At 42.6% G+C, this 18,957-nt stretch overlaps 1 protein-coding gene across 1 annotated transcript; it reads right to left on the reverse strand.

Annotated features, from left to right (window-relative positions):
- Positions 1-47: 47 nt before the first annotated feature.
- On the reverse strand, positions 48-17,827 carry gas2l1 (growth arrest-specific 2 like 1). Its single transcript, XM_077601297.1, has 5 exons — positions 16,582-17,827; positions 10,340-10,447; positions 6,811-6,907; positions 5,818-6,121; positions 48-3,921 (listed from the first exon to the last, which is right to left on the reverse strand). The coding sequence occupies exons 1-5, from the start codon at positions 17,278-17,280 to the stop codon at positions 2,040-2,042; spliced, it is 3,090 nt and encodes a 1,029-aa protein (XP_077457423.1). The 5' UTR covers positions 17,281-17,827; the 3' UTR covers positions 48-2,039.
- Between the last annotated feature and the right edge of the window lie 1,130 nt (positions 17,828-18,957).

The raw sequence follows: 18,957 nt of genomic DNA on the forward strand, positions 1-18,957 counted from the left end.
AAAGGAAAGGAAATACCGTGGATGACAATAATCCAATCAGTTCAATATTAAACTTCAGAAAGAAAATGTTTATTACAAGAACAGCATTTTCAGCTTTGAAAAACAGTAAAGTATTGCAGATTTTTGTACATCAACATGAGAGAAATTCTGAACATTCAAATGTTGCTGCATGGGGCAGACAGTTTTTTTAATTCATTTTAATTTTAGTCGATAAAATTGATAACCCAATCTGACTTTAGTATTTGTAAATAAGTTTCTACAAGGCAGATTTTTTTTTTAATTTAAAAACAAAATGAATGTATCCTGATGAACCCCAAAAGACACTGAATTTAAAACCTTTCAAATGTTAAACCTTGGCCCAATAATGGATTAAAAACATTGAAGTCTAACTATCTATCGTAAAAGTCTCTTTAAATTATTTTGGGGCATAAAAATCAATTTGGGCAAAAATGTAGTTTTTATACATTGGGCTTTAATTGTCTTTCCTTCAAGACATATTTAATTTACAGTACCTTGACCAAAGATGCCACGCACATCCAATGAGGCATCACTTCATAAATAAATAAATAAGTCCAACATTAACCCTCTCTCTTCCCACTCACATCATATGTACACAAACATATGCACAGTCCTTTAAAGCCCAGCCAATGTGTGAATTCCCTGCAATGCCACCTTAGACGATTACTATTTCAAAGAAAAGAAAAAAAACATCTTGAGAGGAGGTGAAAAAGGTGTGAAGAAGCATTAATTGAACCATTTCATAACTTTGATTGCACTGACACAACAATTCCCCCTGCTTTACCTAATAAAATTAAGTAAATTAATAAAGGAATCTGGTTAAACACATGTCAGAAGCGCTATTACTTGCGGGAGTGTAGTATTTGAAGATAAGAAAACCTTAATATCCAGTTACAATACAAAAAATCTATTATTCATGTTGAGAACTGAAGTCATCCATTGCTGAAAGATGCTTTGCATCGCATAACACAAGGAAATATTATCATGTGAACTGTATACCTCCACTATGAAAGCTGTTATGATTTCTTTTGCCATGATAATTACTCAGGTTTCAAAATGACTGAACTCGTGGACAATGATGAGCTAAATTGGGAAATATCCCAAGCAAATTTGAACATTCTAATACAATTGCTGCAATTGAAATAAGCATTTAGGAAAGAAAGTGTTGTGATTTTTAACAGAAACATTCAGAACCTAATGTGTGAAAAATATTTTAAGGCAAAGGGAACTGTCAAGGCATTTCACCTGCCAATATTGCATAGCTAAGGCAGCCCAGGATTCAGTATACAGCCAAAATGTACATTATATTCATTGCTTACATATTTACAAAGCACCCACGTTCCTCAGAGGGCACATACACATGTATTTATATTTACACATTCATTCTTTACTCAGCAACTGACACCTGTACATGTGTGGGTTCTTAAGTAGTTTGGTTTGAGGTGAAAACTCCACATTTTTTGTCAGTGAAAAATGACAACAAAGCAAAAAAACCTTCATTGGCCCATACATGCCAATCAAAAAGGTGTTCATTAAATTACTGTACTGCATCAAAGAAAATCCAACCGATTGATACAATTGCAAATATGTAGCTATTGAGTCAAAGAAGACAATTATAGGTCTGTTACTCGCAAGGCCATGGCATACCACAAGAGGACGCCAATAAAAGCTGACAAATGTGTTATAGTAGTAGTATTTGGAAAAATTACAGCTTTAAACCTCTGGCACTTTACCATACCCCATGAACGGGGCACATTGGAGCAAATATTCTCTTTCTGTCGCTCTGTGTCAACCAAAAAAAAAGATAACAATTGGCAAAATGTTCCCCAAACACACCTTAAAATAAATGAACGTAAAATCCATGTCAAATGCCATTCCTTTGGTAATAAATGATTTGGCTAGAGTGCAAAATAAAAGCAACCTGACATGCAATAAAACAGTCAACACCAAAGTCTAAGAGTATTTTTACACAGTAGTCAAGAGTAAGGGCAACATGCCCTGGTAGTTCCTACAGTTCTGTGCTACATACAAGCCTCGGTGTCTAGGCTCCCGGACTTCCCAGGAAAGTTGTGATCCTTGTTGCAAATGGGACTGTGGGAATTCCGAGGGGAGAGCGGCGGGGTGTGGCAGGGTGAAAGTGTCTCGTGACCCTGCGCTTCTCTGAAGCTGACCAGCGTAGGAATGCGTGAGGGGTTCTTTGCCGGACTGTTGTCGGCACGTAGTTTAATTCGGCTTGCAAGTTTGTGTTTGGAAACTAGGACGCTGCCCATCTTTTTTTGTTCTTTACTACCGTGTAGTACTTCTCCGACTGTGTCGCCGTTGGCCAGGGGAGAGGTCAGCGGGGGAGATTCGGAGTGGGACTCGCTTAGACTGAAGCACATTGAAGAGTTTTCACTGGACGAGTCTTGGTAGGAGCAGTCCTCGGATAAGGGCAGATGAACGGGTAAAGGACCGGCCTCGGGGAGTGGGAGGTCCGCACTACCGTTACTATTTTGTACATCGTATGGTACGTTTGGCTGATGAGTCTCTAGAGGAATATCTCCTCGCGAGTTGTTGCCCCATTCCTCACCTTGTTGGCTCCGATGGTCTCCATTCATATTTTTGCAGAGGTCAGTTTGGGGAATAACCAGTCTGTTCGAGTCCCCGGGGAAAGAAGTACGTGTCTCCATGTTGCTGGAGATGGCTGGGAGCTTCTTGAGATTGCCCCCATGTTCTCTCCAGTGTTCTGCGTCCCCTTGCGCAAAGTTCTGTCCGTAAAGCAAGTTCAAGGGGTCCTCTAGGGGAATGTGGGAAAGGTTGGCCCTTTTGGACTCCCTGAGTTCCGGCAGGACTCCTATCTTTGCCCCCACGTTCAAAGAGGAAGAGGAGGAGTTGGAGGATGAATAAGCAGAATCCGTGATATTGGGATCAGTGAGTACTGGTACGGAATGGGTTCTAGCAGCACGCTGGCCCACCGCTCGCCCCACGCCGCCTCTGCTTTGCTGCGTGTTGGCTAAATATTCAGCCTCAAAGCTGCGATACAGGTCCTGTTCTCTCTTCGGGTCCAGCGTTGGGAGTATTTGGAAGGCACAACTTTGTCCTTCCTCTTCTGGGTCTTGACGGCCAAGACCAGACCAGGTTCTACACAGACCTCGCCCATTAGGCCGAGAGCCCTGGGACAATCGAGGACTGTGGGCGGCGTGATGGTGAGAATTCCGGGGAGACGAATGAGGAGACCGCCGTCCTCCTGAACTGACGGGGGGCAGCAGTCTCCCTTTACCAGTGGAGGGTAAGCGAGGAGGTCTGGGAGTGTTAATAGTCTTCTTAATGGGGCTGTCTTTGTTGTTTTGAACTCCTTTAATGGGTGAGTTGGAGCACGAGGATGACTGCCTCTTGGACAGCACGCCGCCTAACCTAGGTGACGACGGGGGCACTTGTTTATTGCGAGGGTCGTCTCGTCCCTCTCGTCTCTCTGCTGCTTGAGTATCCCGGTGGCCGGTGGCGAGCCCTGATATGGCTTCACTGGACCGAGTGTGGTTAGGTACCTTACTCTGGCTGTGCGAACGAGGAGCGTGGAGCCTTCTTGGACCTTCATTACAAAGGGATCTGCCCCTTTCTGTCCGAGCGCTTCGTACTCCATCTGATCCTGGAGACGGGTTCGGTTTCAGTGCCGGGGCGAGCACCGAGCGCTCGCGAGATTGGCTGCGCGCACGGGGCAACGAGCTACGCGGCGCATTCTGAGCTCCAGGTCTCTCGATCACGTGCTTGCCCTGCTTGCGATTGACAAGAAGAACGACCTCTTCGCTGGAGCGGTGTGATGTTCCACTCAGAGAGAGACGTCCTCCTCCCCCTTTGGAGGACGCCGTGGAAGAGTCGCTGTCTCCGGAGAGACGTCTCGTCACTGGCAGTGCTGTATCTCGATTCCTGAAACAAAAAAGGAGCGCATCATTTCATTTTCAAATACTTCACCCAGTGTGTAGTTACGACTCATTTTTTGGATTATGTTTTTCCTAGGCGGCACGGTGGACTAGTGGTTAGCACATCCGCCTCACAGTTCTGAGATCAAGGGTTTAATACCCAGTGGGTTCCAACCTTCCTGTGTGGAGTTGGCATGATCTCCCTATGCCGGCGTGGGTTTTCTCCAGGTACTCCCACATCACCAAAACATGCATGGTAGGCTGGTTGATCATTTCAAATTCTCCGTCAGAATGAGTGTGGGGGTGAATGGTTGTTTGTCTCAGTGTGCCATGCGATTGACTGGAAACGAAGACTGGGTGTCCTCCACCTAAATCTTACAGTTTGCTGGGATAGGCTCTAGCACCCCCATGTCCGTTATGAGGATAAGCAGTACGGAAAATGAATGAATGTTTTCCCTGAGTTATCATTCGAGGAAGCAACACTTTTTTGTCATATCAGCTTTTCAGATAATAATATGAGGCAATGATTTTAAACAACATTTTAGTTGATGGAAGTCTGACAAATGAAACACATTTTTTGTGTGAAATCCAAAAAAGAGGTCGTTTTGCTCTATTTAAAAAAAATGGCAAAAATTGATTGAAAACAGGTGTCAGACTTAAGACATGAGAAATTATGTTTCTTAGGGCAATAATTAATAAAGGATGAATTTGAACTTGACTGACAATATGGATACTTTTTAACTGACCCAAGATGAGTGTTTCTCAGTACAGTGGGCTGTGACAGCCTGGGGGATTATCGTCAGGATGAGAACAAGTGGGAGGATTAGAACTAAGCGCTGCTATTTCACAATTAGGCACTGTTCCACTGCATTGCAACGGTGGGACTATCTACTCTGACTCTACAATGAGCTCTTATTGCTCACTTAAAGGAGGATATGAGTAAAATTTGATGCATGCGGTCTAGAAGCGTCTGAATTTGTAGGTGCCATACTATTTATCATCTGAATTGTGATTTGGAATCAGAAATGGACAAAAAAAATCAAGCAACATTTTTTCTATTTTTATTTATGAGTCTGTGTATATAAGCGATGAAACAGAGTTTTGAATCTTTTGTATGTCACTCATTAATGACTGTTTTAAACACTGATGTAATCATGTGTACAATTTTCATTTATGCCCTGGAATGGTAATTGCTTGAAGAAAGCCAGCCCACCTGCTGACCTACTTCCCAAATTAGCGTTGACCAGTTGTCGGGGTATAGTTGGCCGATTAAAATTTCTCTAGTCTGGAATCCATCACGCTCTCAGACTTGAAAGTGCTTTTGACTTAACATCCATCTATTCCATGTCATCGTTGAATAAAGAACATGGTCTTTATGCCAAAATACCACCATCCTTTTGACTCTTATGTATAAGGAACGTATAAATAAAACAGAATATTTAAATCTAATACTCTTTCCAAGCAACAGACAGGACAATGCTGCTAATCTGGCTTTGTCACCACTATTCAATCACAAAAATGCAAATCCTAACAGACTTTTTTTTTGTTTAAATCTAGCACGATCTTAGCTAATCATTTCATTTTTTGTTTCTACTTGAGTAAACAAAATGCATATAGATTTTAAAATAAGGCAAATTTAGTGTTAAATTTTCTCCACTAAATGGTGCTAGAGAGTGTTTTGTAAAGCAGATTTATCAAGGCAATGTCACCTGAGATTAGATAAATCTGATGACCTAATCTAATCTGTTTCCTGGCATTTGCCCGTGTTGTACATATGTTGGATTCTATTTCTCTCTCTCACCCGCCAGGTGGCAAAAAAATGAAAATGGCTTGAGCGCTTTCACTTATATACCATAAATAATATCACTCATCTCATACATACTAAACACACTCACTCACTCACCTCAGAGGGTTCAGGCCTCGAGCTTCCGAGCGGTCTCTAGGGGGCTGTGGAAGACTTGTACGAGGTTCAGTTTCCATCGTGCTCGAGGGGTTCTGAGGGTGGCTTGGCCTTGCGGGAGTGGAAGAGGCACAAGGTGTGGAGGAGGGCTCCAACGAGCGTCTGTCTGCGGGTGGTTTATATGGTGCCATGCCTTCATTTCGCCAGTGGGGACCAGGACTTGTGGAGCGGGATGAATGGGCACTTGAAGACTTACTCTGGCCTCCCTGACTTTGACCACTGGCCTTGGCCTGGTGGTATCGATGGGCTGTAGGGTGACAGGTAACCATGGTTGAATTAAAGAAATACATGAAAGACAACCAAATAGGTTGTTTCTTATGAGACCCTTATTCAAGATATGACCGAGGGTGTATAATTACTAGCTAAAGTGCAAGACAAAAGTTTTTCATCACAGCTCTTTGACGTCAGGTGAGCCGACCTAACATTTCAGAGTCTGCAGGGAGGCAGATGCTCTCATTAAGAGCCAAATATGGCTTGAGAGCCCTATATTACCAAACCCTTTATTAAGCCTTGCCTTCTCCTTTAATATTGACTATCTATAATTACATCTTGCATAATCTTTCCAAAATGATGACATCATGGCTTATGAAACTTTTTGGGCAGCTTCAGAACTCTGAGACATGAATGCAATATTAAAACTAGGTACTAGAAGATAGCTGTAAAAGGACTCAAAGCACATTTTCCATGACAAACTTGGATGAATGAGTTCATTACTTGTCTAACATCCAATTAGTCAGGGGTCAAAGTGAGATAGGAGTGTCCACTTAGGTGAATGTTGGGCATAAATTCATTTAAGGTTTGACTTTTCCAGAGTCCACACCTTGTTTGAAGATGCAAAATATTGCAGATCATTATTTTTTCTACCTGTTGATAAACAATTCCCAACTACAAAGTTCCCATCTGTAAAATAAACTAACGGGCAAAAAGACATCTTACCAAAGGCAGCACAACGACATGGGTCATGCTTGTCCAAATAGTGTTCCAACGTGTCCCAGCCCCCTCCTACGCGCACCATTACATGAGTACGAAGGACCTAAAATGGGGGGCACAAAACAAGGTTTCAGTAGACAATCACAAAGCCATTCATGTATATAACTAAAATGACTGAATGTTGTTAGTGTAATGCAGCACAATAGTCAGCAGTCCAGCAAATTCTACAAGTGGGACAGCTTGCCTTAGACGTTACATAACACCTAGATGCCCCCCTATTTCACCCTCCCGCCTTTCTCCTCCATCACACCCAGCTGCTGCCCTAAGAGGGCCGTTCATTACCATGCCGACTCACAATTAAAAAAAGAGGGGTTCATGATAAAGAAGCAATATTCTGGCTGTTTGCACACATTTGTTATGAAGTTGGGCTGGAATGTAAAAAGATGTCAAATTTAGCATGATGATTTCTGACCACTTGCTGTCTGTCCACTTTGCGACTTTAGTTAATCAAAAAACGAGCAGGTTGTGGAAAGGTGGAAATGGGGGTCCCTAACAGAGTGTGAGTGTGAAGATACGATGTCACTTCTGACTCTCCTCAAATATATGATGAGCACACGTCAACAAGATGGGAGCAAAGCGCCTTAGTCCCTCCAGGCAGAAGCTGTCCACACTGATGCGGCAGAGTCTGCCTGATGTGACACACAGCCCCCCCGCCTTGCGTTGTGTAATAGGTGCTGCCAGCCACATGTGTTAAAAGGTCGTACCTAGGTTACGGAGGCCAAGTCGCGATTGTACCTCTCTTGAACCTGGTGCCAAACTTATTTTGGGCGCATTACACAGGCATCGCAACGAATCACCCAGTGCCAAATCGTGGTCAGGGAGAGGCCACAGAGAAGGGACGCGCACCTTCGTCTGACCCCACCTTCTCTAATACGTTTGCCGTCAATCCAGTTCATCTGGCTCGCTCTGCTCCCCTCCTGCATGATGATGCGTCAAAACAGCTGATCTGCTTATCTCTATCAGAGCATAAACTGCTTACTCCCAGTGACCTGACTTCAGGCCGGTGACAGCGTCACTGGTTGTCTGGTATTGCCAAGTTGAAGTACTTCCTCAAATTCTGATGCGTATTCATGTTTTATTTATCTCTTTGGAGCCCAAGACGCTGGAGTATGGCTTGGACTTAAGCTAATTACAGATGCAGAACAGAAGCACTTCCACTCTGACTGTGCATCACTAAATACACTTTATTAATTCAAAGTTTACGATTGTCGAATTGCAAATCATATTTAGGTGTGTATGATCATTGTTTTTTTCTAAAACAATAATTGTAGAGGGAACATAACACAATGGGATATAATTACCTAACAAATAAAGGACCCCAAACTACCAAAAACGATTTAAGATTTACACGTCACACCTTACTTTCTTTTTTAATTTCTTTTGTAATGGATGAATTTCATTCACAATAGAAAGGCTAGATATACCGAGTCTCATTATACTTGTATAATGACAATAAAAGCATTCAATTCAATTCATTAAAAAAAAAAACGACTGTATTATTCAACAACACAGTATTTTATCTTTGTCTTGTATTAATTTAAAACCAACTGCTTGTTCCTTTATAATACTACATTATAAATAAATATCATGTATTCATTTCCAGATCTCAAAAGCCGGGTGATGAAATGCTCAGGGAGGATGTTCTACTTACAATTGCTGGCTCAGCTGCTAAAGCTAGATACACTGAATCCCTGTTTCTATGGCAACAACATCGTAATAAATGCACGTTTTGGAGCGATTTTCCTCTCGTTTTGTTGCTGGAATTCTATATTCAGGACTGAACACATCACTTCCCAGTAAAAGCGGCCTCCCTCAAGGAAAAGAAAGATTATGAACTACCCCTCTGTCCAAAAAGGATCAATTGCCCATTTGCTTTATCTGTTTCATGGCCTTGTTTAGCCTCAACACCCTTGAAAAGCTTAAGCCTCTGAATACTTTTTTTCAGGCATATAAAGCAGCCGCTGCTTCCTCTCCTCCACAGAATAAAAGAGGCGTGTTGGCTACACTTGTATGGGTGCTCGGGCATATGCATAATCACTGCCATCCTCAGTGAGGAACCACAAGAGGGCGGAGACAGGGTGAAGAGAACCAATCTGACAAGGGAAACGCTCGCTACCAGAATGACAGATCAGCACACAGAGATTTGCACAAACCCCAACAAAGCACTAAACAGTCATTTTAGAATATGCCTGTTTGTGAAATATCCACGTGCTTAAAGAAGTATACTGCGCATTTTAATTCCTTCTTTGAAGACAATGTCATGTTTTTTTTTTTTTTTTATATTTATATTTTCACTATTACATGTACGTATATGGAGCCACTGAGGGAAATGTTTATTGTTTTGCTGAAAGTGGTGTACACTATAAATGAGCACATTTTGCACTATCCATTCGAAGAGCCATTAATCCAACAAAGGGCACCATTTCGGTAAGCGAGACTGAATCAATACTGCCCATGAAGCAATCCAGCCCCCCACCCCCCGGTCCTGTGAGGTTTGATGCGGGTATAGTGGCAATTCTTAATCTGAAACTGAGACAAGCATTGCTGTTTGCACAAAATCCAACCGCGATAAAGGCCAAAGCAGGAAATGACCAAAAGCTCTATTTGTGTCTCACTATGGGGAAAAAGTGCATTTCTGGGCATGGGCCAGACAAATGCTTTACAAAAAAATCAAACCCAACGCAGGAAAGGAAATGTTTTATTCCTGTGTCAAATGACTGTCGTCGTCATCATCATTTGGTTTTAGTTTGACAAAATTGCCCGGAATAATTACCATAAACATCATAAACGTCCACTACTTTTTTCCCTGGTTTTGAAATCTGCGTTTTACAATCCAGTGTGTTTTTTAGTAGATTTTTACAGGCTTATGAAGCACGTGTCTTTTGGTGTAAATAGCCTATAAAACAAGCGGCATATAGTACTGCCCAATTTACGTAAGTACTACATGTGAACAAATTCCGTTGTCTTTATGCGGTGTAGTCCAGTGGTTAAATGTTCCTTGGAGATTAATTACATTTTACATTGTTCCCTATTGCAAAATGACTTGAATTTAACCAAATCAGAGACTGACGTGGAAGGTCGTGTTTGACATCAGCGGTCCCACTGTACGACTGTTACCTTTTTTGACAGTGGCATAAAAAATAGCTCAGCTTCTAACATGCTGAGACAGCCCTCTGTTATTTCTCTAACCTACAGCATGTTTTTTTACCGCCATATGGTTTGATGCGACGACAGTGGGCCTCAAAAGAACATAGTAATAATAGTAAACTACAGTATAAAAGCATCTTATTACATAATATGCCCTAATTGTACACTGTATGCAATAAGTGTGTAATTGCTGAATTGAAGTTGTTTAAATATGAAGGAATTAAAGGGATTAAATATTCCTGGAGTCACAACTGTTCCTTTTAAAGCCACATATAATTACCGGGTAGGTATAATTATGCGTGAGGCAGACAGAGGTGGATGGACGTACCCTTATGAAGATCAGCGCACTGGAGTCTCCCACTTTGTACTTTCCTTCGGACACTTTGATCATGGGAAACTGAGCTGGACAGGAACAGCGGCCCAGAATCTCACGGACCTGAGATGAACAAAGCACATGAGACATGTCAGAAAGGAACTCTGTGGCCAGCTCTTCCTGTGAACTCAATATGAGGTCATACTTAGTCATACGAACAGTATACATGCAATGGTGCCCTTTACTGGGAGAGCAGCACAATAAGTCTGTGTTATGTAGTATGTGTGTGGACTGTGCGTCATTTGCGAGCCTTCAATTATACACAATTTCCTAAGAGGTACAATGAATGTGACACTTATTTTCCTACAGCGTTAAAATCAATCCACGCAGACATCCTGATAAATAAAGTCTGTACTGAGTGACATTGTTTCTGATCATGGCATCATCAAGCTTGCGAGCAGAGGGGGTGGTGATGATGATGTCAGCAGGCTAGCGCCGCCAGCTGGATTTTGAATTGAGATCATGAGCCAGCGCCCTTAGTGTGGTTGAGGCTGCTTATTAGGCAAGTGGAGTCAGACAAGACTGCAGGGTGGAGTGAGATCTGTCCTCGGCTCTTGCAGGATTGGTCAACTCATTTGTTGTTCTTGGCATCTGTCTCACGCAAGTGTGCCGGATCGTGTTGGCCATCACAACATAAAGCAAGAAAATTCTACATTGCAAATTGCAATGCGCGTATTCACCAGAGATGAATCATGTTATAATCACAACTAAGAAAAAAAAGTCATTTGATTAGTAAGGTCATGTGAGGAAAGCAGACTCAAATTTAAATACTAAGAGTTTACCACTTACATCTTTCGGGGATTTATGGATTCATGTTTTAATGGCATCTGGGTCAAACCAATCTTTATTGAATCCCAATCTGTTCACAATTATTGCAAGTAAATGAGATTATGATATATATACCACAAGCGACCTATCCTTTATACGGTGAGGATTTTGAACTATTGAGCTAATCTTATGTTCTTTTATGGGTCTTGCAAAATTGAACGGGTAGAATCACAGCGAGCTGGCAACACCCACCTGCCTGAGTCACCTTTACACATGTTGTGCTTTGTCTGCTTTCATATATGTATCTGCCTTGCCTTCTTTCTGTCTGCTCTGTCACTGTGATTTTCATTTTGTGAGTAGCCCTGTTTGGAAAAACCCCAGCGTGTGAGTTAATGGAACCATTTCCATGGTAACACACACATACACATACACACATAAGGCCGCCTTCCTTTTTCAGAGGTTGAGTTTGCCATTTTTTTTTTCCTTCTCGCCTCTTCTCAGCTGTTCACCAGCGTGAGGTCACATCACATATTTTATCCCAAAGGCTGAAACCCCTGGCGTTTGAGTGTTTTCCTCTTGAAATTAAATGTGTGCACTTCCCAAGCCGTCGCCGTATCGACAACACACAACATTTCACACTACGGGCTGATAGAGGGGGAGGAGAAAGACAAGGTCAGGCGGGATATATTGGGAACAGGGCGCCCGAAGGCGGCGAAAAAAACGATGGATGAATTATAAATGAATACTGGTCACATGAGACGCTTGGAGTGGAATCTGCAGATGTTCAGAGGAGAAGAAAAAAAAAGATAGAAAAACGGAGCGTTCTGCAACATGCCTCTCCCATTTTAACCAAGGAATGTCTACATGCAAAAACAGAATGACAACCTTATCATTTTATTATGAAGAGACTGCTCTGACAGGTTTGGATTACAGCAGCAATCTAATCTAATCTGCACAGTGTGAGTCAAAACGCCTTCCTGCCTCTCCTTCCTGACTTGAAAATACACGAAGAAGCATTTGTGGAAGAGATAGACTGATACTGAGGGCTGCACCTTCCCCTTGGGGATGGCGAGTAGGGGAAATGGGAGGGGAAGAGATTAAGATTTTGCATGCTTTTCCTCATTCGCTTCACAAATGCACCCCTCTGTCTTTTATTTGGAAAGTTTTGAACAAATAAGATCGTGAGTCAACAATCTAACATGGCCTAATGCTTTAATCAAACATAGGTGTGTTCGCGTGCAAGGACATGAGCTCAATACAGGTTTTCCAGATAATTATGAGCAAACTTTAACAATAAAAACTGGAGAAACTGGAGATTATCAAGATAAAAACTCCCTATGCAGGAATTTTCAGTAGGCCTTTCAATGTTTTAAATGTTCGCAAATGCAGTGTTTTCAAAGGGAAATAACCTTATTTACAGGAGTAAGCAGTATTAAAAATTTCTAACAACGAAAATGTGTAATATTTACATTTGCTATGCAAGATGGCATCTCTATCAAATAAAAACGTTTTATGTACAGAAAGTATAGGTCTTAATGGTGCTATTCTGTATAGCAGCCACCTGAGACCTACTTGAAGATGCTGCAGGCAGGTGCAGAAAATAACCACACACAGAGCCCCGCTCAGATAAATATGTAATTAAACTCCAGTCATGTGGACAATCAGCTGATATCATGAAACAGTGGGATAAGAAGCCATAAAAGAGATGCCAAGCCAATTAAATCAGTCCTCGGGAGGACATAGGCACCCGGCAGTTGGTATAATCGTCAGGGAAAGAACCCTTGAACGGGTGACACCTTAAAGCCAGGAGAGCATGTGAAAATAGAGACAGACGCAGCGAGTGATGCTACGCTCTCTCGGCAAAGCGTGTGACCCAATGCAAGGCAGGAATGACCTACTTTTCTTGCTCTCTACTGTAGCTCTTCCCTCTCAGAACTGCATCTATTGCAGGCAGGTTTAGCCGAGTGTACAGTGAAGTCACTCCGGGCACAAGCGCTTTTGTCTACCGTGCATTTTGTTTCTCTATTTCCTCAATGCATGAGCTGGAGCATATGTTAAATGAAAATCCATAAAGGCAGCCATATTTTCCTTCTTCTTCACCTGACCTCTGCTCCGACCTCCATCTTAAACAAAGACTTTGGTGGAAATGCCAGCATTTAGTTATGGCAGTCCACAGTGGCAGTCTATTCATTTACCACAAGACATACTTAACGGTTTCTTAGCTTTATCGGGTAGCGCATGATGGGGGGTGGGAATCTATGAACTACTGTAAGAAGCCTCGAGTGAAGAAGAATAACAACTGCTTGAAAATATAGATGGTGTTTTGTCTTCAAATTGATATGGTTAAAGCTTGTAGGGGAAGTAAGAGGTGGTAGTATGTATGTAATATGTACAATACTGAAATACATATAGTAAAATGGACTATATATATCAGTGTCATAATCCCTTCTAGGGGTGATATGATAAATTCGGTCAAGCAGAGGATCAACACTATACTATAAACATATTAACTGGTGGTAAATCATGGAAGAATCTCGATAAAAACATCCATATGGAGATTGTTTTTACGAGTATTTCAATGATGTGAGTCATTTTCTAATGCCTTCACAGAAGTGCTGACTCAAGTTCTGGTGAAGGAAATGATCGTTTGTTTACTTCCTCAACATAAAGATCAAAACAGTCCCAAGGTTGGTAGGATGAATAAGAGGCAAAGGCGTTAGCGTGATTAACGAAAAAGAACAATGGCTCAAGAACCAGGAAAATAAACCGGACACGGACAAGCTTTGCAAACTTGACGGCAGGATCAGCGTCATCTGTTTGCTTTTAGGTGATAGCATTTGATCCGTTCATCTCACTGGGAATGAACAATCATTTCATTCATAACAATTGCCGATATTAACAGAGAGAGCCTTTATGAGTCCATCAAGAATGCTGCATTATAAGAAATCAATAGGTAATAGAATCAAAAAGGAAGTCATTAAAGGAGTGAAATGCTATCTATCCTGGATGCTGCAGGAACTCTGTCGGCATGCCTGAGTGGAGAAGCCATACAGTCTGCTATAACAGCTGTGGACCAATAAAATTAAGCCTTGCAACTTTCTTTCTCTCCATCTCTGACAGGCATAACTGAATGTGATGGGTAATTATGGAACACTAAGTCCAAGGCCTTTTAATAGAAATAAATACTAATCAAAACAACAAATGTATGGTTGGCGATGACCACAAGCACAGTAGGTTTGTTTCCACAAGAACCTTTTGAAGTGTTTCACATACCGACAAAGAATCACTGTGTGCTGCCATTTTTAATTTTGACGTAGTGGTGCTTGTCCAGACTGAACACTTAGCAAGCATGGGCATGTTCTGTGTTTACAGACTATCGTTTACAGAGTTTACATAACTAGAGAAAAGAGAATGTTTTCAAAATTATCGCCTCTGAGAGCTCTATAAAGCCATTGTTGAGTAAACGAATAGCTAAAAATACACATCATCCTTTTCAGTCAGACAAATGTCCCTTGTATGGGAGTTGTTAAATGTGTTATCATAATGCATGATTTCCTCCTTTATTAAAAGCCTAATTGATAATTTGTTGGCTGTAGTATAATGACAAAATATGTAAGCAGTTGGTAGCCTACAAGGTCGCTCATATTTTTGCTCTTCTGGCATGAGGGCTGAAATTATTTTACAAAAGTATATTTTATTTGTATTTTATTAGGGGTGGGCCAGCCATTGGTTTCTTGAGTAAGTATGACTTACTGGTAAAAAAATTAAATACTTGCACGGCGATTCGCAAACTTTTTTCTACAGTCCCATATTTATGACTAATATTAAAACATATCTATCCAACCTTTGTCTATATAGGGTTACAGTGCCCATCAAAATAAGGCAGAGGGTGTTTACTCTAAACTGTAAACACCCATGACACACAGTTTGCTCAATTTAGAAGCACTGGCTTCATTTTTGACAGCCGTTTTACTGTTTGCAAGTCATACTTGCTTGTTGCAAATCGGTACTTTTGGAACACATAAACGATTTAAGCGTTTCCTCTATTCCTATCTAGATATAGTGTTTGCGGGTCACATGACAATCAAATGACTTGAAAAGGTAACATCCGTGCCGTGAAAACAAGATAATATACGATTTCTGCAGACTATAAAAAAGGCTCGTGCAACATTCCCTCAAAGTCTGAAAAACAGACACCTTTTGTCCTCAAGGCCGAGTTGTATAATCCTCAGTCATATGAGTGTGTACACAGTCTGGACACATCTTCCTCCACAAGCTAACACAGTCTGTCCACAGAAGCCACGTCAGAAGCGCTTTGCTCCGCTGTGTGAGAAGCATGATTCTCCAGACCCCTCCTTCTACTCTCAAACTCTCTTCCCTGTGCTGTCATCTTTTCAGTGTCAAAGAGCCACATTGTTCAGCTCATTAATGCGCAAACATCAACTTCACCCTCAAGCCTGTGCACTACTGCGCTGACTGTCCGCTCATTAGCTTCGCCTCTAACGAGTTCCTTGCACATCTCACGAACGAGCCCATGGAAAAGGTCAGCAGGTTTCACCACAGTGGCAGAAAGGGAAATGTAACCAAAGCAAACCGATATACTCAACATGAATTGTACACAGTAGGGAAATAACTGACAAACTTCTCAATTTCTGAGTGGCAAACAAACAAACAAAAAAATCGCACAATAGCAGAGGTGATGATAACCTCAAAAAAGATCTAACGCTTTGATGTTAATGTTAGACACTAATAAACGTTGACCACATCACTCTTATGTGAGGTTAACCATCATACAGTAGAATTGTAGTGTAAAAATAGCAGGAACTGGAGACATTATTTTGTTCAGCTTTACTGTAAGTGGAAATCCAAGCCTTTGGATCTTTTTTTTTCCGTTCTGCCCTTGAAAAGGAGTAAACGTTCAATGTGTTTTGTCTTCAGATAAATAGTACCACATTTTTTTCATGAAGCCACAAAATTAAGTATGATGTGGCTTGGATTGTAACCTGAATATTCCATATGTAGAGACATTTGTAAGTAGAGGCACTTTTTTAGTCTTAATGCATTAGTATTTAGTGTACTATAGTCTTGTTACTTTGCATGTGGAAACTTGATTTTGAAAAGGGTAGGAATTTTCAAAGAACAAACCTGTTGGTTGGTATGAACCACTCATGAGACACAAATGTGCAAACCGGCCGGATAGGACAAGTCAGAATGTATTGTCAGTAGCACTAAAGATGAAGTGGAGTGACATGGCTAAATCAATTCATTACGACGATGTAACGTTCCTGTTAAGATCATTACAAATCTATATTACTCGCTTGTTAAAAGATTATCTTTATGAAGGATTTAAATTAAAATTTTCAACCTTGTTGAATGTAGATGATAAACAGACTCATTCTACAGCTCTCGGCTGTCCTAAAATGACTTACCAGCTCGTCCAAATTTCTCATGTCGCATAAAACTCTCTTCTGGGGCCACACGAAAGGCTCCGGCTCGACTTCGTCCTCCACGCTGCGTTTGCTGTCACTTCGCCCAAAGCACCTGCTGGGCGCGCTCTGGACCTCGGGCTCCCCGGGGTCAACCTGCAGGCCAACCTGGTGGTCCCGGATCTCCTCTTCGATCTCTTCCTCCAGCTGGATGAGCATGGGGGCCAGCATGCCGAACTTGGCGCCGCGTCGAGCCACCTCCAGCAGGCACAGGACAAAGTTCTTCTCGTTGCACTTCTCCACCAGGTCGTTGGTCTCGAACATGAGCACGTCCTTGATCCACAGTTCCCGCCGACACCAGCTGATGAAATTGGAGACGTTGTCCCGAGCCAAGAAGGAGCCGGCCGTGACGTTGCGGGACTGGAAGACCACGTCTTTGCCGGGCAGCTTCATGGACTGGGCCGCCTCGGGGTACTCCAGCTGGAAGTCCTGGGCGGCCCGGTTGACGTTGTTGGCGTGCCGGCACAGGGCGCAGCCCGTCTCCAGGCCTTCCGTGAAGGTGTCTGCGCTCAGCTCCAGGTCGTAGAGGGTGTTCAGCCATTCCGCCAGGTCCTCCTTCATGGCGTACAGGTACTCTTCGCTGGATTTAAAGGGCCGAATGCTCTTGGAAGCGGCGGATTGGATGTTGCTCTGATCGGCCATATTGTCGGAGGATGTATCAATACTTGCTTCCAGATCTCCTCATTGCGCAATCGAGCTCCAAATCCTCATCTGCAAAACGCGTGGACGCACCCACGCCGGCGTGGCGCGGCGTGCGGCTGCGGGGAACGGAGGCCGGCCTTTGTGTCGCTGTCACGGGCATAGCGGGGATGCGGCGCGCGGGGACGTGGTCCGTCCGGATGGTCTCGTCTCGGCGAGCGGAACCCCGTTCTCGGCTTGGGAGGAGTCGACGCGGCCACCGGAGCCTGTCGGAATCTGTCGGTCTCGCTGACATTCACGCGCAGCCGTGAGTGGCCGTGTCTGACGAGCTCCGAGCGGCAGCCAGCCTCCTCACCGGCTCCTCACCGCCTCCTAACCGCCGCGGAGAGACTCGGCCCATGTCGCGCCGCCTCCTGCGTTCAATATGTTGACCTGCCGCGGGGCTTAAAGCAATGGAGCGACGCGGTGGCACATCCCATTATGTGGATCAACTGCCTGGGAAAGAAGGAGGAAGAGGAGGAGGAGGAGCAGGAGGAGGAGAACTAGTTAACCCCGTCATCGCCGCGTCGCAGGCAACCGGTAGAAGACTCGTGTCAACTTCTAAATGAAAAAAATGAGGATCAGATCAAATGGACGTTGGAATGCTTTGGCTGGGATCTCGTGCTCGTCAAAGAAGACAAAAGTTGGCTTCTATGAAGATGAGAGGCTCTCATCAACTGAACAAAGATGTACTATGGGGTTATTGATTGTTCAATCACATCACAGGCTGATGTCATCATTGTGCTTTTCAGTCGTTAATGATCTTAGATTTGCAATCTGCCCTGGAGTGGATCATTTCTGTGATTTCATCTATTATTTGTTTGTGTGGCATTCGGGGGAAATCTATGAGTTCATAATGGAGAGGGGATTCGATTCAATTGTTTAGCTTCTTAGTGAGAAAGTGACTATTTCAGTCATTAAACTTAATTCAGGGAAATACAACAAAGTCGATTTTCATTTTGTAATGAAGGGCACGTCTTTAAATACAACACACTTTTATTCTCACTATAATCAAGTCTTTGTGCAGCTTCTAATGAGGCCTCATGAGACTGTCATCATGCCGCAATTCTCCTCAAGCTGCATGACCTTCCAAAACGATTGTATGGCACTTTATCAGTTTGGGAATGTTCATGTTTTGTAACTATCCGTCACACTATTGATCGAGCCCTTAAAACAGCAGATTTTTCCTTTGACTAAAGGTCTTCCCAACTGACGACATGCTGGCAAAACAGCAACTTTATTTAGTGATTAATAGAATTTCAACAGTTGGTTATGAAAACCTGATTATCGGGTTCGTTTGGACTGTTAAGAAAAAAGAAAACACCTGCTCGGTGCCTGAAGGAGTCTCTAAACAAATATGTTTGGGAGCCTGAAAAAACAAAAAATGAAAGAACGCATGCAAAAGTGAAAAACATAAAACCTCTGAATTTGCCCAAAGGTTGGGAGCAGTTATGACTTTTTAAAACCTCATTGATAAGTAAAAAAAGGCACAATGTCACAAATAGACTTCAGTTAATGGCTCCTCCAGTGCAGCAGCTTTTAAATTCCTGTCATGTGTGCTAAGTAAAACTTCAGCAGAACTTGCTGCCAATGAGGTCTTGTTTTGATTTAAAACAAGAGGGACGTGTCTGTTCAAGAACA

This window comes from Stigmatopora argus, chromosome 5, assembly GCF_051989625.1.
Source record: "Stigmatopora argus isolate UIUO_Sarg chromosome 5, RoL_Sarg_1.0, whole genome shotgun sequence".
NCBI classification, from domain to species: domain Eukaryota; kingdom Metazoa; phylum Chordata; class Actinopteri; order Syngnathiformes; family Syngnathidae; genus Stigmatopora; species Stigmatopora argus.